The sequence below is a fragment of the Mirounga leonina genome, unplaced genomic scaffold (assembly GCF_011800145.1).
Source record: "Mirounga leonina isolate KUSES-001 unplaced genomic scaffold, KU_Mleo_1.0 Mir_154, whole genome shotgun sequence".
Taxonomy (NCBI): Eukaryota; Metazoa; Chordata; class Mammalia; order Carnivora; family Phocidae; genus Mirounga; species Mirounga leonina.
Genome location: NW_023270389.1, coordinates 29,403,687 through 29,431,216, shown reverse-complemented (window position 1 = coordinate 29,431,216; position 27,530 = coordinate 29,403,687). Strand labels below are relative to the sequence as shown.

At 41.9% G+C, this 27,530-nt stretch overlaps 1 protein-coding gene across 4 annotated transcripts in view; it reads left to right on the top strand.

The window, feature by feature from the left end:
* The window catches only part of NR5A2 (nuclear receptor subfamily 5 group A member 2), a 126,246-nt gene that overhangs the window by 38,643 nt on the left and 60,073 nt on the right, over positions 1 to 27,530 (top strand). For all 4 annotated transcript variants that reach the window (XM_035010377.1, XM_035010380.1, XM_035010378.1 and 1 more), the window contains one exon: positions 23,877 to 23,996. In XM_035010377.1, the coding sequence (XP_034866268.1) occupies positions 23,877 to 23,996 (120 nt within the window). The remainder of the gene's footprint in view (positions 1 to 23,876; positions 23,997 to 27,530) is intronic.

The window sequence follows — 27,530 nt, the reverse complement described above, 5'->3', positions numbered from 1 at the left end:
TGTTGAAAACAGATTTGGGTACAATAGATGTACTTTTAAAAAATCAGCATGTTTATACTTCTAGAAATTATGATATTTATGTATATAATTCTAAAAGTTTCTTAAAGAACAAACAATGGTTGTTTTGTTATGAGAATATAACCTACGATGTTTTATACCAGGGTACCTTGTATCAGTTAATGATTTGGTTCACATTTGTCACTGTAAAAATATAAAACAAATTACAAAAATAGGAATCAAGCTGAAACCAAAAAATGTCTCTTATGTGTCTAACGTACACAGAAAAGTCAATTCATTATTTGGAAGGAGTTTTAATAATAAAGACTGCTATACCTTCACATTTCACATTAGAATGTTTTAGACTCATGATTTTAACATTTACTTAAGGGAGATATAATTCCCATGTTTATCTACATAATAGGCACCTAATGTTGATCTGAGTAATTGATTAGTTCAGTAAGGCTTTTATAATTAGTTGTCAGCTTTTCAACATAAGCCCTCAAAACACCTGCTGTGAATCTACAAAACTCTTACATTTATTAATCAGTTTTCAATCTAAAAAAATGTATTCAAGCTACCTGAAAAGCATTTATGTTTTTGTCTGGAATTAGGATGGCCCTTCTAACATAAGCCCTAAGAAACTCAACTCAGACTATATGTCTCTGCATTTTTCAGTCTGGGAAGTTTTGCAGTTGAAATCCTAATTTTAAAAATAATAACTTATTTTCATTTAAAGGTAAAAAGCCACACTTTTCCTACCGGTTAAGATGTTTTTCAGAACCCACATTTTTAATGGTAACTTTATTTTAATGGTAACTTTAAATGAGACAATAGGTTACAGATATCAGAATATCAACAACATATAATAGTAGTATCATGACCTTATTTTCATTATATTTTGTCATTACATGAACAATTTAATGTCTACTGGTTTACCTACAAATGTTAGGCCAGAGTCAGAAGGAATTTTAAAAGAAATGTATACTTTTCTTCAACTTAGCTATATTTCTGAAATTCAAATCATTTCATCCTAAAGCATTAATTCCAGCTCTCTTCCTTTTTTTTTTTTTTTTTTTTTTTTTTAAGAGAGGGAGAGGAAAGAGAGCGAGGAGGGGCAGAGGGAGAGGGAGAGAGAGAATCCCAAGCAGGCTCCACGCCCAGCACAGAGCCCCAGAGCCCGACTGGGACTCGATCTCACAATCCTGAGATCATGACCTGAGCCAAACTCAGGAGTTGGACTATTAACTGATTGAGCTACCCAGGCACTCCACCAGCTGTCTCTGCCTAAGTAACAAATATTCTCACCTGTTAGCCAAGTAATTCTCAGTGTGATTCTCATTTGACATTTCTTTTAAGTTTTATCACTTTTAAGTAATTTAAAATTTAAATATGTGAGTATACATGCTTTTTAAATGGATTCAAATGACGAGATGATAAGGATTTTTATGCATTCTGGGAATTCCTCTACAGTCTCTGAATTATCCCTGGATAATGAAAGACTGGGTCATATGTGTGCTCATGAGTACCTACTGAAGCGGCATGACCTCTCGATTTCCTTACATTTATACAATTGAAGTGATAAATGTGTAGTTTAATTACCTTGGATTGGTTAGATATATATATATATATTTTTTAAGATGTATTTACTTATTTGAGAGAGCGAGAACATGAGCTGGAGAGGCATGGGGAGAGAGAATCTCAAGCAGACTCCTTGCTGAGCACAGAGCCCGACATGGGGCTTGATCTTACAACCCCGAGATCATGACTTGATCATGAAATCAGCAGTAGGAGGCTTAACTGACTGAGCCACGCAGGCGCCCCTGGTCGGGTATTTTTATGACTTCTTTTATTCAGTAAATACTTACCAAGTGTCACTTTTGTGCCAGTTAACATTTTAGGACTTGGCGATTGCACACAAAAAGGATAGACAAAATCCCTTCTCTGAAGGAACATACTTGCTTAGATAGACTTTAGTGATTGTGAATGTTTTTTAGAATAATTACACTAACATAAAAAAACATTTGTAATTTAGCGAACTAGACTAATCAAGGATGAAACCTTCAGGGAATGGAATGTTTCTGTTCCTCCTCTGTTGGAGGCCTCCAGGAGACATTACCAGTTTTACGACCCCATACATATCATGAGTTCAAGTACATTCCCTGGATATATTCAAGGATTACTTTAATAGTTGGTGTTCCTTTCTGAAGCTCAGAGTCAAAGAAAAAAAGAACAAATGTGATTAAGGAGAATAATAATTTTGTCATAAACTTATAGTTAGTACCTTTAGGTAAACCAATCACAGAGAAGAGGTGGAAATCATATGAATAAACAGTGATTTTAAAGCTTGATAGATGGGACACCTGGGTGGCTTAGTTGGTTACGCGTATGCCTTTGGCTCAGGTCATGATCCCGGGTTCCCGGGATCGAGTCCCGCATTGGGCTCCTTGCTCAACGGGGAGTCTGCTTCTCCCTCTGCCACTCCCCCTGCTTGTGCGCTTGCCCTCTCTCTGACCAAAAAAAAAAAAAAAAATGCTCAATAGAATCTCTAGGAATATTTACCCATTTGTAGATTTTCAGTTAAACTCACAAAGCTCCTCTTTATGGAAATTTCATAGATCTGCCATTAATCTTAGAGAATAATGAGTTATATTGTGCTCTTTCATTAAAAAAATGCATTAATCCTCTTCTGGTAACTTCTCATTCACTGATTTGATAATGCAGTGATGACAAACATTTTAGGCATAACACATGCTGCTCCTGCCCCTCTTTTTTTTTTTTTTTTTTTTTTTAATGATTTTACTTATTTACCAGAGAGGGAGAGAGAGAGAGAGAGAACAAGTGCACAAGCAGGGGGAACAGCAGAGGCAGAGGGAGAAGCAGACTCCCTGCCGAGCAAGGAGCCCGATGCGGGGCTCGATCCCAGGGCCCTGGGCTCATGACCTGAGCCAAAGGCAGACACTTAATCAACTAAGCCACCCAAATGCCCCTCTTTTTTTTTTTTTTTAAGATTTTATTTTTAAGTCATCTCCACACCCAACGTGGGGCTCGAACTCACAACTGAGATCTAGAGTCCTGGGCTCCACCAAATGAGCCAGCCAGGCGCCCCTATGAGAAAGTTTTCTTTTTTTCTTTTTAAGATTTTATTTATTTATTCATGAGAGAGAGGCAGAGAGAGAAGCAGACTTCCCGCAGAGCAGGGAGCCCGATGCGGGACTCGATCCCAGGACTCCGGGATCACGACCCAAGCCGAAGGCAGACGCTCAACCATCCGAGCCACCCAGGCACCTGAGAAAGTTTTCTTAAGTCTCTATAAGTCTCCCACTTCCCTTGGGTCTGATGTAAGGCCTCCTTAGTCCCTTGTTACCACTGAAAGATGGAGAAGGAGAGAGTAGTTTGTGAGATTATCAGCCTGTCTAATCTGACTCTGTAGTAAAGGGTATTGAAATGCTGATTGGAGTCAGGTGGAGAGAAAAGAACTCTGAGTCCAGACGATTCATTCACTGCTGTTCAGTGACTTTCTGTCTTCCTTCTATTAGTATGTCGACCAAGGCTTATTTATGCCAAATAATTATGTCTGTTACTAATGGGAAGGTATGAGGGTGGAGAGAGAATGAGTTCTGGAAACTTTTTTAGAAATAAGAAAAAACTCAGATAATTACATTACAATATGGGGAGTGCGATAATAGAGGTCCCCAAAGGAGAGTAAAATCTCAACATTGTGAGTGCCCTTTACTCTCTATAACCCTGACCGGGGCTAAAATTGGGGACAAAGAAACAAATTTTAGGTGAACTTTAGTTTCTGAAGGAGCTGAAGGGGCTTTAGTCAGGTGAATTCTGCCTTTGAGCTCTGACTTATGTCTGCCGTGTTTTCGCCACATGCATACCCTTCCTCTACCAACACACACTCCCTCCTGCACCAAGACATACACACACATTCTGCCTCCATCAATACACACTCCCTCCTGCAGCAACTCACAGGCACACAACCCACTCAGGACCTGTTCTCTAGAAAGTTTCAGATTTGTGCTGAGGTGGCTCGGTCATTAAGTGTCTGCCTTCGGCTCAGGTCATGATCCCAGGGTCCTGGGATTGAGCCCCGCATCGGGCTCCCTGCTTGGCAGGAACCCTGCTTCTCCCTCTCCCGCTCCCCCTGCTTGTGTTCCCTCTCTCGCTGTCAAATAAATAAATAAAATCTTAAAAAAAAAAAAAAAAAGATTTGTGCTGAGTTTAGTGCCCCTTCTGACGTGCCTGGTAGAGCATGCAACTGTTCAGGGTCATTGAGTTCAAGCCTACTTATAAAAAACAGTGCCCCTTCTTATGGAGTCTGAGGGTTTCCTTCTAATTTTCCCACTTAAACTGTTCCTCTCACTTTCTCTCAATTCTGTCAGTGTTTTCATGCTATGCTAGCATTTTAATCTTCCCTTTCCACTGGGTCCCATCAGTCACAGAGATGTGCAAGGCTCCCCTCCTAAAAGGCTCAAAATAAACCACCTCTGTAACTGGTCTCCCCATCTTCACCATCCTGCTTTTTCCAACATGGCGCCCATGGCCTCTGCTCTACCTCTTCCTCCTGGTGTCTCAGTAGTCAACCTTGGGTATTGGAGGGAGGAGGGGAAGGGCGTGTGGGGAGTGTGGGGGGCTCTCAAGCTGGGCCAGCAGGGAGGCTGCACTCCCATTTTCCATGGGAAATGGCTCTCTCAAATCTCAAACATTATCAGCAACCTCATCCACACCTTCTCTCTCCATTCTGCATCCCTGACATTACTTCTGAAACAGACTTTTGGTCACTACTGTGTTTTTGATTTTTCCATGCAAGGCTCCCTCATTGGCTCCTCTCCCTCTACCCAACTTTTATTTTGTATTTATTTATTTTTTTTTAGAGAGAGAGGGGAGCAGAGAGAGAGGGAGAGGGAGAATCCCAAGCAGGCTCCGTGCCCAGTGCAGAGCCCACCATTGGGCTCAATCTCACAACCGTGAAATCATGACCTGAGCCAAAATCAAGAGTCTTGACTGGGCCACTCAGGCACCCTCTACCCAACTTTTAAATGATATTTTTCTTGAATTTGGCTGCTATTGGTTTCCCTCCCTTCTCATGCTATACAATCTTCTTTGTGATTTCATCCACACACACTGTTATGCCCTACCTTCTCCCCGGACTCCACAGTAACATTCTGAATTGCTTGCTGAACACATGAATGCTCATCACCAACATTACCAACATCACCTCCAAGAGGCCTCCTTTCCTGTATTCTCCTAGAACATACTCCTTCCAGCTGTTATCCTCAGCTGTCTGATTTGATCAAGGCACTCTCAGCTTTTCATCTCCCACTCCTTGACTACTGATGCACCAAACTACTCATCTTTGCCCTCACTTCTTTGTCAATCTTTACACCTCTGTGCTTTGGCTTACCCTGTTCTCTTTGCTTAGATGCCCCTCACAACATTTATCATACATGGCTGAGCTCAAATACCAATTCCAAGAACCTTCCTTGGTTGCTTGAGTAGGAATTAATCACTCTTTCCTATATTACTATAGAATTTTGTTCATTATTCTATTTTATCATATATACATATATTTATTTATTATATATATATTTAGTGAGAGATCCATTCCACCCCACCAAACTCAAAGTCATTGATTTGGCAAGTCTGAATGTAGTCATGGAAGGACTTGACATTAGGACTGTGTGACAAAATCTGGGATATAGCCTGATCTTTTTACTCCATTTTAAAGCAGTCGTTCTCAAACTTTGATCTCAGGACTCTTTGCAATCTTGAAAATGATTGAGGATTCTGAAGAGCTTTAGTTTATGTGCATTTTAACTATCAATATTAATGTAAAAGGAGTTAAGGGTGAAATGGGTAGAACACAAGAGTTCAGAAGCATATGGTTCATTTGCCACCACAGTGATGATGTCATTATATCCTGTTGTTTCTGTACAGTTTTGAGAGGTAGAGGGTCAAAAGGGCAAATAGCAGCTTAGTATAATTGGGAAGATAGCTTTAGCCTCTTGGATCCTCTGGCCACATTTGTAAAACCACTGATTTAAATATTGCTACCTTCGTGGGTATTTACTCTTTCATAGGGATTAAAGCTTGGATGCCAACCCGAATGCAGTTCCCAAACTGGAATTTTCAAACCAGCAAGTAAGTGGAGTGTCGAGACAGATGCACAGGACAGAAACCCTTCTCTGACTACCAGTGGTTGTGAAGTTGCTCCCCTGGGCAGGGCTGGGGAATCAGCAAGGCTGGGGGCAGCACAGATGGATGTATATGTAGGTCACTGACAAACAGGCACACATGTCCCCATGTGCGACCATTGACCCCCTCACCGACATACATTCACACTCACTGGTGCCGTGCTGGGCCCTGACCAGGAAAGGGCAGCTGTATCATTGTGCTCATCTTTCTGAGGTCAAGATCCCATGGGCCTCCAGCAGCTACAGTTTCTGTCTGGTCAGTCCCCAAGACAGGTAAGAAAATTGGCAGGGAGACCATGTCCAAACAAAAGCTTAGAGCTGTTGCTTTGATTTTCATTTGGCGTTGAACTTTTTTTTTTCCAAAGATTTTTATTTTTGAGAGAGAGAGTGCACGCACAAGCGGGGGGAGGGACAGAGGGAGAGGGAGAAGCAGACTCCCCGCCAAGCAGGGAGCCTGACATGGGACCTGATCCCGGGACTCCAGGGGTATGACCTGAGCTGAAGGTAGACGCTCAACCAACTGAGCCACCCAGGCACCCCTTGGTGTTGAACTCTTATTTGTTTTGTAACACTTAATCTGACTTTTTATGGAAGAACAATGATGTACTCTAATAATAGCAATTATTTATTGAACTCAAGCCTTGTTTTAAGTTCTCTGTGTGCATTAGCTCAGTTAACCCTTACAACAAGGTGCGAGAAGAAGAGGTGTCAATATTAATTAGAATTTTTTAAAAAGATTTATTTATTTATTTTAGAGAGAGAGCGAGAGGTGGGGGTGGGGCAGAGGGAGAGAGAATCTCAAGCAGACTCCCTGCTGAGCGCAGAGCCCAGCGCCAAGCCCGACATGGGGCTCCATCCCATGGTCCTGAGATCAAGCCCTGAGCTAAAATCAAGAGTCACAGCTTAACAGACTGAGTCACCCAGGTGCCCCAATATTAATTAGAATTTGACTGAAGCTGGAATAAAGTAAGGCTCAAGGATTTAAGTCATTTGCCCAAAGTTACATTCAGTCTGTTGGCCACTGGTGGGGCCTGGGTTTGCATCAAGTCTGTCTGATTCCAAAGCTCTTGCTCTTCGCCATTAGAGTGATTATTCTCATACCAAATTTCTATGCCTAAAATATTGGTGTGTGAGTGAGATCATGTGTGTGCACGCACATACACATGTGGCGGGGGGGGGAGGGGGAGGGCGGGGATATCAATTTCCTGGAATTTTCTAGAGCTTTTTATTCAAAGGGTGGTATATTCAATCAGCATTGGTCTCACTGTTCAGCTTGTTAGATGCGTAGAATCCCAGGCCCAGACCTGCGGAATCAGAACCTTCATTTTAACAAGATTCCCAGGTGAATTGTAGGTGTCTTCAAGTTTGAGAAGCAAAGATCTTGAGCACAGTTGTATCTCCCTAAATTCTTAAGAGAGGATGAAGTGAAGCCATTAGTAGGAGTCCTGCTTGGAAAGATTTCCAGCACTGTTGGTTAAAAAAAATAAAGGGAAACATGCTTTTTAAAAAGTATGTGCTTTGTTTTAAAAGCATGCATTTATGCTGTCTCACTCCATAATTTGGAACATAATGTAATAATTCTGCAAGGCCTACTCTGTACACAAATGTACTATAATTTTTGAGAGTCTTCTTTGAGGTCTGCCTGCAGTGTGCTTTATTAAAAGCAATCCAAGACTGAAAGCCCCCATTCAAGAATGTGGTTTGTGGTAGAGTCTAATTTGTACCACTGGGCAAAGGTCATACAGAGGAGCTCGTTAATGCACTCACTCTGGGAGGAGATCAATCTCCATACTTCACCATATTGATCTGAGAGCTCATTGGCGCTTCCCTCCTTGAACTGATTAGCTCATGTGTGAATGGAGATGGATAGCTTTCTGAGCCAGAGGCTTCTAGCAGGGCTGCCACCCATGGCAAGAGGTGGAGGTCTGAACATCCTCATTTAGGCAGTCCTGGTGGTTCTTCGTGTTAGGATCTTCTACTTGTGTATCAGTTACTCCGAGAAAAAGGTTTTAAAAGAAATGGATTGCTTTTCTACTATGAGGAGTGGTGTTTTCCTTCTGTACTTTTTATAAATCATGTGTGATCAATGTAGGAATTCAATGTATGTGAATGTAGGCAGATGGCTTGCTTTAAAGTGTAACAGTGATGTTACCAAGTTCATTTCTGAATTAAAAGGCACCTGCTCAATGTGGTCTCTAGGACCCGGGAGTCACCCTATGTTCCTTCTTGTCAAACTCTCTGCCATTCCTTTATATATATGATCCCTTAATTGCAGAAGCCCTGAGGAAGTAGTGACTTAGTGAATCCAGCTCATAAAACGTTCATGTGACCTTTGTGTACTTCCTCCTTCATGTAATGGGCCGTGTGAATTCTAGAAGTGAGGTAGAAGTAAGCCAACAAGCAGCATTTGCAGTTTTTTAAAAAGCGTGTAGATTCCAGATCGACACTAGACGGAAGCACGCTCAGGGTCCTCCAACTCCCAGCCATGGTTTCCAAGAGAAACTTTGGGTATTGGGAAAACCACAGCCCGCATGGCTCCCAACCTCATTTTTTTCATTGCACTTGGATATGAGCCCCTTGAGAAGTGTTTCCTTTTTACCCTCGAATCCCTTCCAGCACCAGCACAGTGCTTATGCGCAGCAATGAGAGTTGGCTTTGCATTCTCTGGTCCTCCCCTAGACTTCATTTTCCTTCTTTTCAAACCAAATTTTTCCTTGAAAGACTGAAGCTTGAGTCTGAGGCAAGAACCCTTAGGCCAAACTTTTGCAAACTGGAATTATGCTTCATTCTTTGGAAATTTACATCAATGAAGTACCACTTGGAATGTGAAAATATAGTATTTGTCACATGAAAAATAACCTCTTTAGATCTTTGTAAGATGACACATCTTAGGATATACCTCTGTGTCCCCCACCTTTCTGAAGGCAGGTGGTCACAATAAGGGAGAGGATGAAGTTGTACCCCCCAGACAGCCTCTGCACAATCTCCTTTTGAGCAAATGAAATTGAATGAGACATCCAGGGCCCTCAGACTGATCTGCCATGTTCAGGCTGCTAGTGAGAAATGAGCAGGCAGTTCAGACAGAGTTGAATGAGGGTGGGGGCAGTGCTCAGGGGACTGGGAGAGGGTCGTGCTGCACAAATCCAGCTAACCTTGAGCACCTGGCTAGATCCTGCATTGGTGGAATATTTTAGGAATGTCCTATGAGTGAGTTATGATTATTATTTGGTATCTTCCAAGTTCTGAATTATAGTCAAGAAAGATTTTAAAAATATTTTTCGGCAGGGAAAAGTCCTAATTGGTCATGAAGAAATAATAGGAAAACAGTGCACGTTGGACTTGGAAACCCTTCGCTTTCTCACTTGTGTGTAATGGCCAACATCATTAAGAGAAGGACACGTGACAGACTAATTGAGAAAACTTATACTCTTGTCGCTGCATTTTTACTATTCCCATTATCAGGACTCCACCCACACCATAATACTGCTTCTTTTTTTTTTTAAAGATTTATTTATTTATTTGAGAGAGCGAGAATGAGAGAGAGAGTACATGAGAGTGGGGAGGACCAGAGGGAGAAGCAGGCTCCTTGCCGAGCAGGGAGCCCGATGCGGGACTCGATCCAGGGACTCCAGGATCATGACCTGAGCCGAAGGCAGTCGCTCAACCAACTGAGCCACCCAGGCGCCCCATAATACTGCTTTCTTAATACTAAACACAATACAGCGCTAATTGTATGACCCGCTGTGTGAAAACAGAACTGTTGTATGATTGATGTGTTGTAATAACCCATCCGTAGGCCTGTATCTATCTGCACAACCTGGAAACTGTTGGCCTGTTCAATTAAAAAATTAATCGACTTCATGAGTTGGCTGAGATACTTTGATATGAATCAAGCAGCTTACCACAACAAAATAGTCAATGAGCTCACTCCGTAGACACAGCATGTCCTTGACCCGGCAAGAATGCGGTCTATATGAGCAGATACAGTTCATACTCTCTCTCAAAGAACAGTGTTGTAGGTGGAAAATGTAAATCATTTCTTCCTATAAAGATAAATAAAAATTATGTCCCCTTGCTGTGTGATCTGTACTTAGTACTCAATTTACGTAATTAATATTGCTTGCGTTTTAGTTTAACTTCTAGTGTGTGAATCCCAGAGACAATGGAGATGAATAGGGTTCTCTCATTTTCTGTTTTTTGAGGGTGCTTACTTCCCCACCCTCACTTAACCTCCATTAGAGAAGCAGTTCTTCAATCCAAAAGGTTTTTCTCCCATTTTACAATGAGAATAATGAGGACCATGGAATTCAATACCTTGCATTTCACATCTCAGTCATCTTGGCAGGAACTTCTAATCTGTGTGTCAGGGTAGCTGTGCTAGGCATAAATTCTCTCAGATCTCAATTTGCTATCTTTCATCATTATATTCAGATAGAAATCCCAGAGTTATAGAGTTTACTAAGAGTGAATAAAGGAAACGCTACCTAGAAATATGGAAGACATAAAGAGATTGGCTTGGGACTGACCTGCCGAGTCCTGGCCTCATGGGGACAGATTCAGAAGGGCAATCCATCTGTCTTAGGGATTGTATAGGGGGTGTGTGCTGTGTGAGTGGGGAGAGGGCAGTGCAGCATCATAGCCCACATGTTTTTCTCCCTGAATCTGGAATAGAAAGAATATGAAAGTAGCAGTAATGGGAAATACATTGTACGGCACACTTAGCTCACATACAGATGCAGTAGAGCTAGGGATGATATTGTTAAAAATCTAGGTCATGTGATTTTGATTCCTGAATCATTTCCTTGCACCTTGTGTAGGATGTTTACCCCTTTTATTTATTTTGTAAAGATTTATCCATTTATTAGAGAGAGAGAGAGAGAGAGAGAGGATGCACATGCGTGCAAGAGAGTTGGGGGAGGGGCGGAGGGAGAGAATCCCCAAGCAGAGTGCCCACTGAGTGCCTGGAGCCCTAGGTGAGGATTGATCCCTTGACCCATAAGACCATGACCTGAGCCGAAACCAAGAGTCAGGTACTCAACCCATTGAGCCACCCTCAATCGATTCACCAGGTGCTCCGGATGTTTACCCCTTTTAAATGACCAGATCTGGGGAACTAAAAAATTGGTCAAAATTAGTGCTGTACAATATTGGTGCATAGTGTTTCCATGATAATAATATTCCTCCTTTTTAGCTTTGAGCCCTTCAGTGAGGCTCAGAAGTCCTCTACTCCACCCTGCCAAGCTGTGGGCTGTTGTAGAAAAGGGCACAAACAACCAGGAGCTACGTGTTGACCTTTGGGTCTTCTGGGACTGGGGCTAGGCCAGAAAGGGGCCACCCAGCCTTTTCACTGCTGACACACGGGGCACCAAGAGGCCAGGGGCACCACTGTGCAGAGGTATAGGGCCAAAGGTGTTTTGTTTTTTTTTTTCTTTAAAGATTTTATTTATTTTACAGAGACAGACACAGCGAGAGAGGGAACACAAGCAGGGGGAGTGGGAGAGGGAGAAGCAGGCCTCCCGCGGAGCAGGGAAGGGAGCCCGATGCAGGGCCCTATCCCAGGATCCTGGGATCATGACCCGAGAGGAAGGCAGACGCTTAACGGCTGAGCCACCCAGGCGCCCCTAGGGCCAAAGGTTTTGAGGGGAGGTGGTCTCCAGTGCCAGCAGGGACAGCCGGGGGAAGGTGGTTACCATGGACGGCTGGCAGATCGCCACTCGTTCTTTTGTGACCAAATGGACACATCCTGATAAAGTTATATGTGGGCTACTAGGAAAAAGGCTCAGGATCAAATTAAGTTAATATTTGCCTAAATACCTTGAGAGAAAAATCCATTCTATCATGTAATAATTTGTGGATTTTCAAAATATGAAGAGTGTGTAATCTTGTTTCTCTGGGTTCCTTCTCCATCTTGATTCTAGTTTACCCAGAAGAACCTCATTCTTATCTAAGTTGGGGCACAATACAGACCCCCTTGGAATTAAGTAAATGCCCGGTCTTAGTTCATCTTCCATCCAAGTCACCTTCATAGCCTTTCGCCCAAAATAGGAAAGATCATCTATCTAGATTTTATGTCCAGATAATTCCAAGGTTCTATCATTTGTTATCTATGTCTTTTGTATTTCCAAAAGCCTTTATTTTTCAAATCACAAACTTCTTTACATTTGAAATAAACTAAATCACCATTAATTTCTTTCCTTGCAAAGAAAGAAACTGAGACAGTGTTAATATTAAAAAAAAATAAACTCACAGAGAAAAAAATAAGATTGTTCTTTATTCCCATATGAACATAGAAAGCATAGTCACAGGGCACTGGGCTGGGATTCAGAATACGTGGATTCCCATTCTATTCCTGGCACCTGAGTAATCTTATATAAATCACAGCCCACCTGGCCTGAGTTTCCTCTTTTATAAAATGAAGTAGTTGAACTGAAAGTAGTTGCTAGGTCCTTTCAGCCCTGATGAAGCAAATATTAACTAGCAAATATTTCCTCCCAGGACCAGGGTGTGATTCAGGATGTACCAGTGTGCGGGTACCCTCAATTCGGATAGTGCAAGGGGATGCCATTCATAGTGCCCCAGACAGGAAATTAGATAAGAACTATTGGCGTTGTTAACGCTCCGAGTTTGGAGCGCGGGAATGAATATTGCCCAATGTACGCTATTGAGAGATTTTTCACAAAGCAGAAATTATTTGGGTTACCTAGAAATAACCATCTCATCCTTGGGGCTGATGCTTTGACTCCAGGAGCTCTTTCCTCAATTGCTACCAATTTTTGTGAATCCATTTCTGAGTATCTCTGAAGGCATGGATTGACCTCACACTTAGCTCTGCAACCAGAAGGGAGAATGTAAATAGTATGACGAGAGGAGGTTGTCTACATGTCTCCGGTGAGCTGGGGTTGAAGAGTTCTCCCAGGAGCCTTTGTGCCCAGTGAATTCCCATCACTGGATGGTCCTCAGGGACTTCTCCTTTGCCTCTGCCCTGATTTCAGTTGTATTTTTGGTGAGTGATATTTAGGCCACTTGGGTTCTTTCCTCCTTTCTTTGGCCAACTGCCTGATTGAAACAGCCAGCCAAAAAGGACCCAAGGACATTTTAGCCTCTAACAACTCTTTTTCTGGCTTTGACATGCAGTCTACAAAGGAAGAAGTTACATTAAGACCTTAAAGGTCACAGAGCATGCTCACTAGAATATCCTCAGCTTCTCCCTTTCTTCTCCACACTGGTATTCCAAGGACTTCAACTCTGTGCGCATTTCGCAAGGTGTAAGACAGCCAAAACATTTCTTAATTTATGCCTTAGTCACTGATGTCCAGATAATGGGCCCACTGCACACCTGGAGTCCTGTGGCTGCTGGTATTGTTGCCTTTAAGGCGGTGTCTGGAAATGGAGAAAATGAATATTCTGGAAACGATAATCATATTCACAAATGCTTTCTGGACATTCCAGCCAAGCTAACAGAAAATATATTCATCCTTCAAGGGTTTTGTCTTCATTGCTTGAAATATATCTGCCTGGTTGGACATGTGAGGAACATTGGCTTAATTATACAGAGGAGATTTCTAAACTAGAGGACGGGAAACAGGTAGTGGTCATAAATGAAACAAGACCCAGCAAGAGAAAGCACTGGAAAATATTGCACATTAATCTGCCTTAAAATATTTTTCTTTTCTCATTCATCATCCTTTTCCATCACCTGAAATTTGTTCCTTTGTACTTCAATTTGCATCCCCTGTATTTTGCCTTCTTTTTTGTGTTCAGAGTTGGGTGTCTGCCATGTGGCAGTCACTCAGCTAGGCATGCTTATATCATTTAACAAAAGTAACGGCTGAGCGAGCAGCTGAGGTTTAAGGAGTTTGAATTCTTCCCAAAGTTCACATGGCGAGAGTGCCAAGATAGGAACCCGTGTTTCCAAGTTGCAAAGCCCATATATTTCTTGTACCGTGTCTAATGGTCCTGATCTCTGCTCTTAACGAAGGGGCCTAAAATACATACATTCTCTCCATTTCTGAATTGTCTCAGTATATCTTTGGAAACAGACCGTCAGAAATTTGTGCTTCAGGACCAAATTATCTTGTGGCCTCTTAACATTGCCGTAGGCTTTAAAAGGAACACCCTCTGTGAAGCTAAATATTGTGTGTACCTGAGGATGTGGTTGGAGCCTAGCTTACTGCACCATCTAGAATCGTCCTTGGAAAACTCAGAGAGAAGTTTCTCTCAGGAGTCCAGCACTAAGATAGGCTGTTTTGCAAGTAACTGTTTGATTTTATTTCATGCATACTACAAATCATGTTAGTAATGGTGCTCCGCCTACAAGGAACCAAAGTGTGGCCCATTTCCAGTCACTGAAACAACCTTTCTGAAGCTGATTTTAGGGACTGAGCCTAGTCTTGGCTTCAGCTTGTTATCTTACCTTTATTTTCCTTGTATCCCCATTTTCTCATTTATTCCATTCATCTTTTATTATGTGTACATATAAACTGCTTCAGATATTTTAAGGATATGGCATTTTATACATATGCCTATAAAATAACTGAGTTATAATAAATACAATAAGTTGAGTTATATATATATAACATATATATCACACACATACAGTATTTATACATACATACATATATATATATATATATATATATATACTCATTTTCAAATTATTGGTTCCACAGAGTTTAACACTTTATATGCTACCTTTTATACTAATTACTTGGCATGGATATGTCTTGTTAATTCAATTCATTTGTAAGTTCCTTGAGGATAAGGTCTTAAATTCATTCAGGTCTCAATAACACCCAGCTATAGGTTGATTTATTGTTGACTGGGATATGTCCATAATCTGACAAGATAAGTGACTCCTAGGTTAACCCTGTCCTCATCCAGACCATCCTTTGTAATACCGGTCTCCCCAAACCTGGGGCTGGGCTGGCCATAAAGTTCATAGCTCTTCTAATTCCTGTCTTCATTACTTTGCAAAAGTCCACAACTGTATGGAAGAATCACCCCATCATGCTGAGTCGTCATGTCAAAGCAACTCTTAGGGGTAAGTCTGAGTGGCAGAAACTTTCTTTCCCCTATCTCTTTACATATGTACATGCTTTGACTTCAAAGCAATGGAATGTGATTGTATTCCGTAAGCCAGAAGGAAAAATAGTCATTACCGTTTTGTGTCCACCTTAATCAGATCACATAAATTATATGTGGATGCATATGAAAACTTAAATAGGAAAGACGACTAACATTGCTGTGGTGCACATTCCCATTTGACCCCCGAAATATGATGAACTTACTGTTAGCTTATGAGTAATTGACATTTCAACAAGAAGCTTTTTGAAGTGTGGATAAGGGGAGGGTTAAAAGGGGCACCTGGGTGGCTCAGTAGGTTGAACATCCAGCTCTTGGAATTGAGCCCCAAGTGGGGCTCTGTGTTCAGTGGGGAGTCTGCTTAGAATTCTCTCCTTCTCCCTCCCCCTTTGCCTCCCCCCCCACCCCCCGCTCATGCTCTCTCTCTGTCTCTCAAATAAATAAATAATATCTTAAAAAAACCAAGAGGGATAAAAGCTGAGAAAAATTTTGTCCTTTGGTTTGATAAATTCTGAGACTATAGCTACTGTTCTATGCAAAAGAAATTGTCTGAATTCCATTATGTTGTCTGTGATGATACATAATTCAGGTGATATTTAACATGTACATACACCGTGCAGTATTATCTCCAAACCTCAAAGATGTCTCTCACGTGTGTAATTGTCTCACATTTATATAAATGAAAAAAACTCACATTGATATTATCAAATCTTTGTATAAAATAATACTGCATGTTGGGTGTGAGGGTGGCTCAGTCGGTTAAGCTTCTGCCTTCGGCCCAGGTCATGATCCCAGGGTCCTGGAATTGAGCCCCATATCCGGCTTCCTGCTCTGTAGGGAGTCTGCTGTCCCTCTCCCTCCGCCCTTCCCCTGGCTCATGCTCTCTTTCAATCTCTCCCTCTCTCCCTCCCTCCCTCCCTCCCTCTCTCTCTTTTAAAAAGATTTTGAGACAGAGAGAGAATGAGTGGGGGGGGGGGGGCGGGTAGGAGCAGAGGGAGAGGGAGAAGCAGACTCCTTGCTGAGCAGGGAGCCCAATGTAGGACTCCATCCCAGGACCCTGGGATCATCACCTGAGACGAATGCAGATGTTTAACTGACTGAGCCACCCAGATACCCCCACCCCCATCCTCTCTCTCTCTCAAATAAATAAATAAAATCTTAAAAAAAATAATACTGCATGTGACATCCTTGGGAAATAAGGTGCACCAGGCATATGAATGTTCTGGATAAATGAAACTTACCTTTGGACACGTTAGGCTTTGAGAGAAATTTAATAATTTTGGACACTTAACCGACTCAGCCACCCAGGCATCCCAAGAAATTTAACAATTTTTGATGGAAGACCTCTAACACAAGTCACACCATTCTCCGACTTCTTAAACAGCAGATTTGTTGAGCCCCGTTCCCGATGACTCATCATGGCTCTGTAGCAGCTGCGGTCGGACCCTGGGTTACAGAGTGGTTCCCTTTGAGGTTCCTTGGTTTGGGGCCTCTGACTGCCCCACGGAGTAACTCTGGATTAGGTGTTCAAGAAGTAGAGGCTGGTCTGTTTTATTTTCTGCCTTCTCCCTGTGCTGACAGCTACCTTATTCATTTCCCAACCACACTCTGCTCTTTGACTTGGCACCTAATTGTGAGGAGGTGGGGCAGGGCTGAGGTGGCCCCACTTCCCTGGAGGTGGCAGCCATTTACCTCTCTTTACTTCCTCATTTTCCGGCCACCCCAGGCCTCCCGAGGCTGAAGGATCAGCAGGCACGTTGTTCAGTAAGTGTTGCCAGCCTCCGCTGGTTAGGGAGGTCTGGTTTGGTAGACATCTCAGAACAGAAATCTAGAGAATTTGGAAGAGATTCATGTCCAGAGGTTTGTGTCTATGTGTTTCTTCTCCCTTTTTGAAAGAAATATTCCTGGTGACTGTGTGTATGTTGAATTAGAACAAAAGGGAGAAGCAGGTAGACGTACTGAGATCCTAGATTCTGTGGACTGTTGGGCATGAGCCAGATGGCCGGTGAAATGGGTATAATGGGAAGGGGTTGGTGGAATGGAAGGAAGTAAGGGGCAGATATCATACAGTGAAACCCTTCTGCCTCCTCCTTCCATCACCTGAGGACTTAGATCACAGGGAGAGAAAACAATTCTTTGTTGCTCCACTAGAGAAACACAGAAAGAGTCCAGAAGAGTGCAGTTCCCTGGCTGAGCGTTGACGGGCACGACTTTGCAGCCCAATTGACAGTGCACCGGGGGGACTTTAGTTATCCCCGAGCAGGGGAGAACTCCTGGTCATAAATCCCTGGGGTATTGCCACAACTGACAGGGGAGTTTTACTGGCTGTTAGTTCTCTTGTACAGTATTGTTTTTAGTGCTTGTTTAATCATTGTTAATGTGAAATCATTTTTCTTGGACTTTGTAGCAGTTTATGACAGAGGCTGCAGATAATCAGCAGCATTCTTTATAAAAACAGTAAAGGATTAAAGTAGTTGTGTGTCTGCCTAGCCCAGCGGAGGTTCTCACTCAGATGCGTAAAAGTTGATTTGATTTGTCTTGGTTTTGATTTTTCTCTCCCTGCTTCTGAATACCTTTTTTTTTTTTTAAGATTTTATTTATTTATTTGAGACAGAGAGAATGAGAGACAGAGAGCATGAGAGGGAGGAGGGTCAGAGGGAGAAGCAGACTCCCTGCCGAGCAGGGAGCCCGATGCGGGACTCGATCCCGGGACTCCAGGATCATGACCTGAGCCGAAAGCAGTCGCTTAACCAACTGAGCCACCCAGGCGCCCTCCCTGCTTCTGAATACCTTTTTATAAATGCCACCATTGTCACAAAAGGAAGCCCCCAAAAATGGATGTCCAATTTGAGGGATTTTTTTTTTCTTTTTGCCAGAAAGGAAAAGAAAAAAAATGAACTAATAGCTAGACTTTATTTGTAATGATTGTGAAGAATCCTCACATCATTTTTAAATACTTGGTTCCAAGAGTTGTTCTAACAGGAGCTACAGAGCTCAGTGAGTGATTCTACAAGGTTAAGTCCTGCATTTAAGTATCCTCTTCTCAGAAGCTTCGATGACCCCTTTGGGAGGTGAAGCAGGGTAAAGTGCTCCTCAGCTTCTTTTGCACATGGAATTATAACAGCAGACTTATGCTTCTGTCTCTTCCCCTCAGACTGATTTTTCTCAAAGGCAGGGATTCTGTCCTAGTCACTTCTGTTCTTCCCCCACCAAGTTTCTTTTCTTTTTTTAAGATTATATTTATTTATTTGAGAGCGAGAGAGAGCACAAGCAGGGGGATGGCAGGCAGAGGGAGAAGCAGGCTCCCTGCTTAGCAAGGAGCCCATTTTGGGACTCAGTCCCAGAACCCCAGGATCATGACCTGAGCCGAAGGCAGACGCTTAACTGACTGAGCCACCCAGGCGTCCCCCAACCAAATTTCTAACAAAGGCCTAGAACACCAGCCTTAATGATCAGAAGTAAGAGATGGCTTCATGTCCACTTTTAAATTACCAATCCATGTCAGTAGAATGTGTTCCTTAAAAATCTTTCTTAAAATTTAACCACAGTGATTCCTGATGTCAATTTTCAAATCCGCCAGGGAAAGTGAAATCACAGTGTAGTTTCCAGATTTGTAAAAGGTAAAGGGGAGGGGGCAACAGAAAGGTTTTGATAAGTTAAGTGCAGGCTTGAGAAAGTTCTACACATTTTTCTTTTTCTAATTGTTTGCCCAAATCCACTGTTCTTAGGAGAAAGCCCGTGTCTCTAATGATTAACATTCTGGGTTGTGGGAAGTGTGCTTCATTAACAATATGTGGCTTGTATTCCTTTACACACTCATCTGTAACGTCAATATAAATAGTTTCTGTGATGAGTAACTAGGTTTCTGAGATAAGTCCTTCCTTTTATTACAGCTGATAACACAGGATTATAGGAAGCGGTATGGCTAACTAGCGAGAGGTTTTGATATATAATGGAAATTATACTCATTCAGTCCCCCTTCTGAGCTCCCCAGATGCCACCCTAAATTGTTTAGTGACAGTATTCATACCTGGAGAATTTACCCAAAAGCAGTGGATTCTTTTTCTCCTCTTTCCCCCACCCCCCACCCCATGTCGCCTATAACTCTGTTTTCCAAAGAAAAAATATCTTCAAAATTGCCAGCTTTTCTTATCTAGAGATAAGGATCAAGTCGGTCATCAAATTTACCCCGTGCTTTTATTCATAGAGCTGCATAAAAACTTTGTCACCCAAAGCACCGTGAAGCTGCATACTCACCAATTTCAAGATAACATGAAATATGACATAATCAATTATGGAAAATAATGAAATGGAATGTTGGCATGGAAAGCCCCCTCGGAGAGTGTTAAAACAAGGAATCAATTGCTCAGGAGGAGTGTTAAAATTACAATCAGTCACGAAGTCTTTACGAAGGGCCAGCTGTGGGCCCGGACCTGCCAGCACATGTGGGAAGGGTCAGATGCATGTTTCTGGGGTGTTCATCGCGTGGGGCAAAGATGGTTGTTTATTCCACCAACACGGAAGGACTTGCTTGCTTCTCTTGTGGGCTAGGTAACAAAGATACACAGGTGAAAAGCAGAAACCGTGCAGAAGGGAAGGTAATTCAGTCATTTGTTTCTTGCCTTAACAAGCATTTATAAAATGCATCTTTTTTTTTTTTTTGTGCCTGGTGCTGTGGTACACATTGTGGGAGCTCCAGCTGCAGGTTCCACCGCTGTCCTCGAGGGGAGCAGACAGATTCACAAGCAATTACAGTACTTTGCAGAAACAGGGTGATGACAAAAAAGATCCTATGTTAGACACAAAGGAAGAGATGATGCCCCGAACAGTAGAAAATATAAAACCAAAAGTGAAATGCTAATTACGGAAAATAGATATGTTCACCTATTCTTGCAATTTCTGAAGCAGCAGAGGAACCAGGAAATATGCAGATTTTAAAAGCCTGTCTATCTTCTTACTGCGTCTGGACATAGGCAGCAGTGGGCAGAAGTGGGGATGAAAAAATATCCAGCCCCCCGCCTTAGTAAGAAACTTACAGAGGATGTGTGAAAACAAAACCTTTATTTCTTCCTTGGCAATTGGCCGGCACTCCTCTCTCTCTCTCTTTCTCTCTCTGTCTCTCTCTCTCACACACACACACATACATACACACACACACAGAGTTCAGCATAAAATCTGAAAATGATACACCCCATTCTTTTTCTGAACACGAGACAAAAATATATCTTTGTTTGGAAGTGTGTCTTCAACATCCCAAAAGAAAAGGTGGCCAGGAGAAGTCAGATTCTGACTTATGATTGGAACATGGCTTGATGCTGGAAAACTGTTATCATAGTATTTCTGTCCTGTTATATATGAAAATAAGGGACCATCATATACAAATGAAGAGGAGGAAACCCTTAATGAGATAGCTCCCAAACTTACACTTCTTTTCATTTTCACTCCCCCCTTTCTCCTTTTCTGTGTGGCCAGTGGATAATCTCTTGGCTCTTTCATCTTTCCAAAATGGGAACAATAAATGCACTTTGAGGAGTCTGTATTCCCCCATCCATTTTGAAATTATTTGCAACATTAACATGTATAATAATTGTTTCTGGGGAGACAATCTCAGAGGGGAGTATTTTAGGTTTCCCTGAAAAGAATGATAAATAACTAAAGCTTCAAAGCTCTCTCTCTCTCACACACACACAGCCCAAAAACCAAAAAACTTACAGTGGAACCAAATTGTCATCACAGACTGATAAATTTGAAATAAGATGCTGTCATGTTTTTGCTGAAATGAGAGCATAATAAAACCCAGGAGAGCAAAGTATGCTTTGTTTTGAAATCATACCAAGCATCTGGCGAGACAGTTCCTGGAATGTGCCCTGGATGCTACAACATGTATGTTTTTGGGACATTTGGCCACTGCTCCTTGTGACAACAGTTTATGGAGAACATTTAGCTGGATCTACATCAACTGCTGCCCAAAGGCTGACTTGTCACACCACACAACACTGGAGATTTTTCTGTAGAGAAGAACATGACCTTCTACTGTCACTAAACCACCAAGTCATGTTTGGGTGAACATTGTCCCCCATGAGAGTCATTTTCACAAGGTAGGGACTGCGTTTGTCTTGCTCACCATTATATCCCAGGTCTGGCACTCAAACCCACCAAAGAATCAGCTATTAAAAATATCGATTTATTTAATGAATGAAAATTTTTTAAAAGATTTATGAATTTTGTTTTTATTTATAGATTTTATTTATTTGAGAGAAATAGCATGCCATAGAGGCAGAGGGAAAGGGAAAAGCAGACTCCCTGCTGAGCAAGGAGTCTGACTCGGGGCTCAAACCCACAACCCAGGAGATCACGACCTGAGCGAAAACCAAGAGTCGGCCGCTTAACTGACTGAGCCACCAAGGTGCCCATGAATGAAATTCTTTTGGTCAGAACAGACTAACTGGTTCAAAGTATTTCTGATGGAGATGTTTGGGGATTTGTTTTCCTGATCACAGAGCCTGATTGTAGTTTTGTGTAGTTGCAATACTACTGCTTTTCTCCTTCTCCACAGAATCCATTTCCATCAGGCACGAGCCGTCTGTCTGATGTATTTTCATTTGTGTATTTTACACTTTACGAAGGGGATTTCCCATCCACTACCTTATTTCATCCTCACAAAAACTTTCTCATATATTTTTAGGTGAGAAAATAAGTCTTAGAGAATTACGTGGTCTGACTAAGCTCTCACAGCTGGAAAATATAGAACTGAGTCTTGAATCCTTTTTTTTTTTTTTTAAAGATTTTATTTATTTATTTGAGAGAGAGAGAATGAGAGACAGAGAGCATGAGAGGGAGGAGGGTCAGAGGGAGAAGCAGACTCCCTGCTGAGCAGGGAGCCCGATGCAGGACTCGATTCCGGGACTCCAGGATCATGACCTGAGCCAAAGGCAGTCGCCCAACCAACTGAGCCACCCAGGCGTCCTTGAATCCTTCTTTGTACTATGAGTTCAGTGCTCCCTTGATCATGTTCACTATGTCCCGGAGTCATGGAAAGAAAGTTAGTCACAAGCTCTTATCAGTACTAATCAATGTATGAATGGAAACTTCCTTAGAATCAGCCAGCTATCCAGAGTTCCATTGAATGGCCACTTAAAAATGAATTTGTTAAAAGTAAGTCAAATTAATTTCATTTAGAAAATTCTAGCACCTCCTGATGTAATTTGGAGACAGCCTAGAGCTTGAGAGAGCGTTAGAGAATTTTTTAGGCAGCTCTCTGAGCCCTATTTTCTCATCTATAAGTTTAATATAATGACACCAGTTCGGCTAACTTCGAAGGCATGTTCTGTCAATTAAATCTAAAGCAATACACAAGCTCTAAAAAAAAAAAAAAAAAAAACTACACAATGTATCAATGTCAGGTGTTACTTTTTTTTTTTTAAGATTTTATTTATTTGACAGAGAGAGACACAGCGAGAGAGGGAACACAAGCAGGGGGAGTGGGAGAGGGAAGAGCAGGCTTCCCACTGAGCAGGGAGCCCGATACGGGACTCGATCCCAGGACCCTGGGATCACAACCTGAGCCGAAGGCAGACGCCCAACGACTGAGCCACCCAGGCGCCCCCAGGTGTTAGTTTTATAAGTTCACAGTGTGTGTCTAAATATGGCTACTGCATTTGGAAAAACCGGGGTCTTTGGCTGGTATATATTACAAAATGAAGAGCACACTGTCACAAGTAGCCATTGCAATGGGTCACTATGCTCTTCGCATTCAGACCGTGGATATGTGAACTGTCCGTGAAATAAGTATGGTTTTGTCATTGAAAAATGTCAGTGAAGAATTTCCCCTGGAGGACAAGGTGAAATAAGAATAAAATGCCCACTGTGACCCAGCACATTTCATTTTAATCCTCATGGCAGTCCTGTGAGGGAGGTAATGTTCTCGGTTCATTTTCCAGTTATGGAAACCGAAGTTTAGAGCGTTTTTGGGAAAATCATCCAAATCATAAAGCAAATGTAGATGAGCCTCAAGACCATGATTGGTGATTATTCCAATCAAAGTCGAGGACAGTTTGGACACACACATCAGTTAATACTAATGCCAGATAAGGCAGTGTGTCTCTTTATCTTCCAAAGTCATTGTGCCGGTGTGCTAATTGTCTTTTAAAGAAATCTCGGTTTGGCAGCTTGCTAATATCTGTGTACTATTTTAGCTTTGGGTCAATGTATTAAATGCTAGATACATAAGCATAGGCTATTTGGGGCCATTCTAACGGGGTCTCACTAGGACAGTGTGAGGCGCCTGGACCTCCCACAAGCAAACTCTACTAGCTCTGTTAACATTAGACAGACCGATCTAATGGAGGGCCTTTTCCTAGCAGCTCATTGATTATAAATACTACTCTTAAGTATTCATATGTGGCCTAAAAAGTATTTATCCAAATGAAAATAATGATTTTCAGGAGCAGCGATGTAAATTCTGAGCATTTGTGCCATGACGACCATTGGCAGAGACTTCTTGCTTATAGTGAGTTCTCTTATGTAGAAAATTAGGCAAAAATAAAAAATGTAGTGAATAACAGTGTCATTTTTTTTTTTCTATTTCTTTTATAGGTTGATGACCAAATGAAGCTGCTTCAGAATTGCTGGAGTGAGCTCTTAATTCTCGACCACATTTACCGACAAGTGGTACATGGAAAGGAAGGATCCATCTTCCTGGTTACTGGGCAACAAGTGAGTATAGAGATCCCCCGCCCCCCAAAAAATGTCTTTTTATTAAGCATGTTCAGAATGGCAGGAATTTAACTAGGTCAGAAGCACTCTGGTGCTTTGAAAGGGAAAGATTGGCTGCAAATAATTTAGAAAAGCTGACTTGGTGCACTCTGTTCCTACACCGATGATTACAGTTAAACTTGTAAAAGCAAAACATAATCACAAACATTCTGCTGCTTTCACTCTGCTGGGATTGAAAGTTGTGCTTTGAAGGGTCAAAACAACTGGTAAATCAGAATTAACGATTAGTACCCAGCATTTTTTCCTTAAGTTTCTGCATTAATCTACCACACTTGTTTTGTCAGCTATTTAAAAAGCTGATACATTGTGGAATCCTTACAATTTTGGCATCATAATGGTGGAAGAGACTGATTCAAATATCATATATAAACTAAATATTTGGCATAAAGGCAAGTGAGGGAAAAGGGACAGGGGTTCCAGTTTTCAAGAGCTAGCTAGCCATCATTGAAAAGGAAAATAGAAAAAATTACTGTTAGTTCCTACTTCTTTTTTTTTTTTTTAAAGATTTTATTTATTTGAGAGAGAATGAGAGAGGGAGCATGGGGGGGGGGAGGGTCAGATGGAGAAGCAGACTCCCTGCTCAGCAGGTAGCCCAATACTGACCCAATACTGGACTCAATCCTGGGACTCCAGGATCATGACCTGAGCAGAAGGCAGTCGCTTAACCAACTGAGCCATTCAGGCGCTTCCCTACTACTTTCTGAATAGATATTTGCTTAGTCAACAGATACTTACTGAACATCAACAGTGTGCCAGCCACTATTCTAGGGCATTGGCATGCATTAGTGATCAACACAGAAAAAGACCCTATCCTCACAATGCTTAACATCATAGCAGGGAAAAGCTGACCATAATGAATCATCTTATAACAAACCTGTATATAAGAAATGTATAATGTAGGGCGCCTGGGTGGCTCAGTTGGTTAAGCGACTGCCTTCGGCTCAGGTCATGATCCTGGAGTCCCGGGATCGAGTCCCACATCGGGCTCCCTGCTCGGCAGGGAGTCTGCTTCTCCCTCTGACCCTCCCCCCTCTCATGTGCTCTCTGTCTCTCTCATTCTCTCTGTCTCAGATAAATAAATAAAATCTTTAAAAAAAAAAAAAGAAAGAAATGTATAATGTATTAGAAGTCAACGTGCTGTTGAATAAAAGAAGAAAAACAAACTGAGGGTTCTAGAGGGGAGGGGGGTGGGGGAATGGGTAAGCCTGGTGATGGGTATTAAAGAGGGCACGTTCTGCATGGAGCACTGGATGTTATACGCAAACAATGAATCATGGAACACTGCATCAAAAACTAACGATACAATGTATGGTGATTAACATAACATAATAAAAAAATAAAACTACACACACACAAAAAAAAGAAAAGAGAACATGCTGTGCAAAGGGAAATGCACACATACCCTTGGGGGTAGTAGGTTGCATCGTGACCCAAGGATTTCCATGGTCAATAAGAGTAGTTGCTTTTGTCTTAGTGAGAAGGTGATGTTTTAGCAAACACTTGAAGGAGGAGAGATCGTTGTTGGCTTCATGGATATCTGGGGAACAGAAAGTATTCAATGGACCTAAGTCCAACTTTATAGGATTTTGGCATGTCCCTCCCAGTTCTTAGCCTTCATTCAATAACTGATGTGTTATTAAAATAAATGCACGGAACATAGTGATTCCATAAGTCCATTGGGTCATTCCTATTCAGGCATCGCTCCAGCGTTCAGCAATGCTTCCATACTTCAGGACTAGGGCACCGTGATCTTTTACATCCACCCATAAATGTTTATGTGCTGTGAAACCACAGCAGTGCATATTTGAAAATGAAAGGCTGTCTCCACGCCATTTGCTGTATTATTAATAAATCACATTTTCCCAATCAAATTAAAGGCAAGCACTATTTCAGAGTTTTTGCAGATTGGATCAATTCAACCATCTCCATCACTATCTGGTCCCTGTTTTTCTGTACATCTCATGAGAAAAGCCTGCTAGATGAGAAAATAAAGTCTCATGGGCTTGACTTTCTGTACTTCCAAATTTTTGTTAAGCATCTTCATCCAGTGACCCAAGTCTCTGGAGGAAATGTACCCATTTCTAGAGTTTAATCACTGGGTATGCCTCCCAACCCTCTCTCCACCCCACCCCTGTTCCCCCGCCCAGCCCTACCCAACTAGGAACTGCATTAGAAGGAGCCTCAGCCCACAAATTAATTTGATTTCATTTCCTTCTGAGTTTCAGAAATCAAATGGGTTTGTGCCGTTCTTTCTCAAAGCACTTCCATTCTTGCTCTTTAGAAATACTCCTTATTTCACATTTCATTTGGCCTTAAGTGCTGCCCCTGGGTAAAGGTAATTACCATTTAAAAAGTAGAGAAAGTGCATTTCTTGTCTCTCTGATTTTCAAAACCAAGAACAGTCAGAAATAGATGGTATTTATCATCTTTAGTATCAATTACTGCTACTTCATGTTTTGTCATCACAACAGAATACAGAACTCCCTGGTGGAGAACTAGTTCTTCCCTTTCATCTTTCCTGCCACCCAGAGTCTTCTAGCTCCCTCCTGCCCTCGTAAAGTGAGTCACCTTTCTGTCAAACCCCTCTCCTACCCCTTTCCATCCAATCCAATGGAGAGCCTCATAATGATTCATTATAACTGGACATTCTGATTTATGAAAATTGTGGAACAAACCTTGTATTTTCTATTGTGGAATAGGCTAGACAAAACATTTTGAATCTATCTCTGGGCTTCCTGCAATTCTTTTTTTTTTTTTTTTTTTTGAGGATCTAGTTGGCTTTATTAAGTGATTATGAATTGGGTAGCATTCCATCTAGCAAGTAAAGAAATGCTCCTGCAATTTCTTTCTTTTTTTCAGGGGGTGGGGGAGGAGGGGAAAGGAGGGAGGGAATCTTAAGAAGGCTCAATCTCCTGACCCTGAGATCATGACCTGAGCCTTAATCAAGAGTTGAAAGCTTAACCCCCTGAGCCACCCAGGTACCCCATCCCGCAATTTCTTAAATAAAAGCAAAAGAAGTGCTATGAAGGAAGACTTTTCCAAACAAAGCATGCAACCTTTCCAAGAGAATGAGAAAGATATTTTAATGTGGAGTCATAGACCTATTTTTACATCTCTCCAGCACCCATTTAGTGCTGAATATGTTAGGTGCATGATAAATATTAGCTCATGGTACCAAAGTAGAGCCACCCTATCGTAACCTAAGTGCTTAATTAAAACAAGTTAACTTGGACTCAACACCCAGAGTATGCATCCCCACCATGTTTCCACATCTCATCTATACCTTTTTATACCTTCCCATTTTCTATGGTGGGGCTGAGACCCCAGCATTGGTCTGACTTTCAGAAGTTGCTTTTCACTGCAGTAGGCTCCCCAGCCTGAGATGCAGGGATATAGGTGAAAATATTAAGTAAAATTTTCTTAGGACAGTAAATACCTCCCTAGCTGCAAGTGTGGGAAAACCTAGATTTTTTT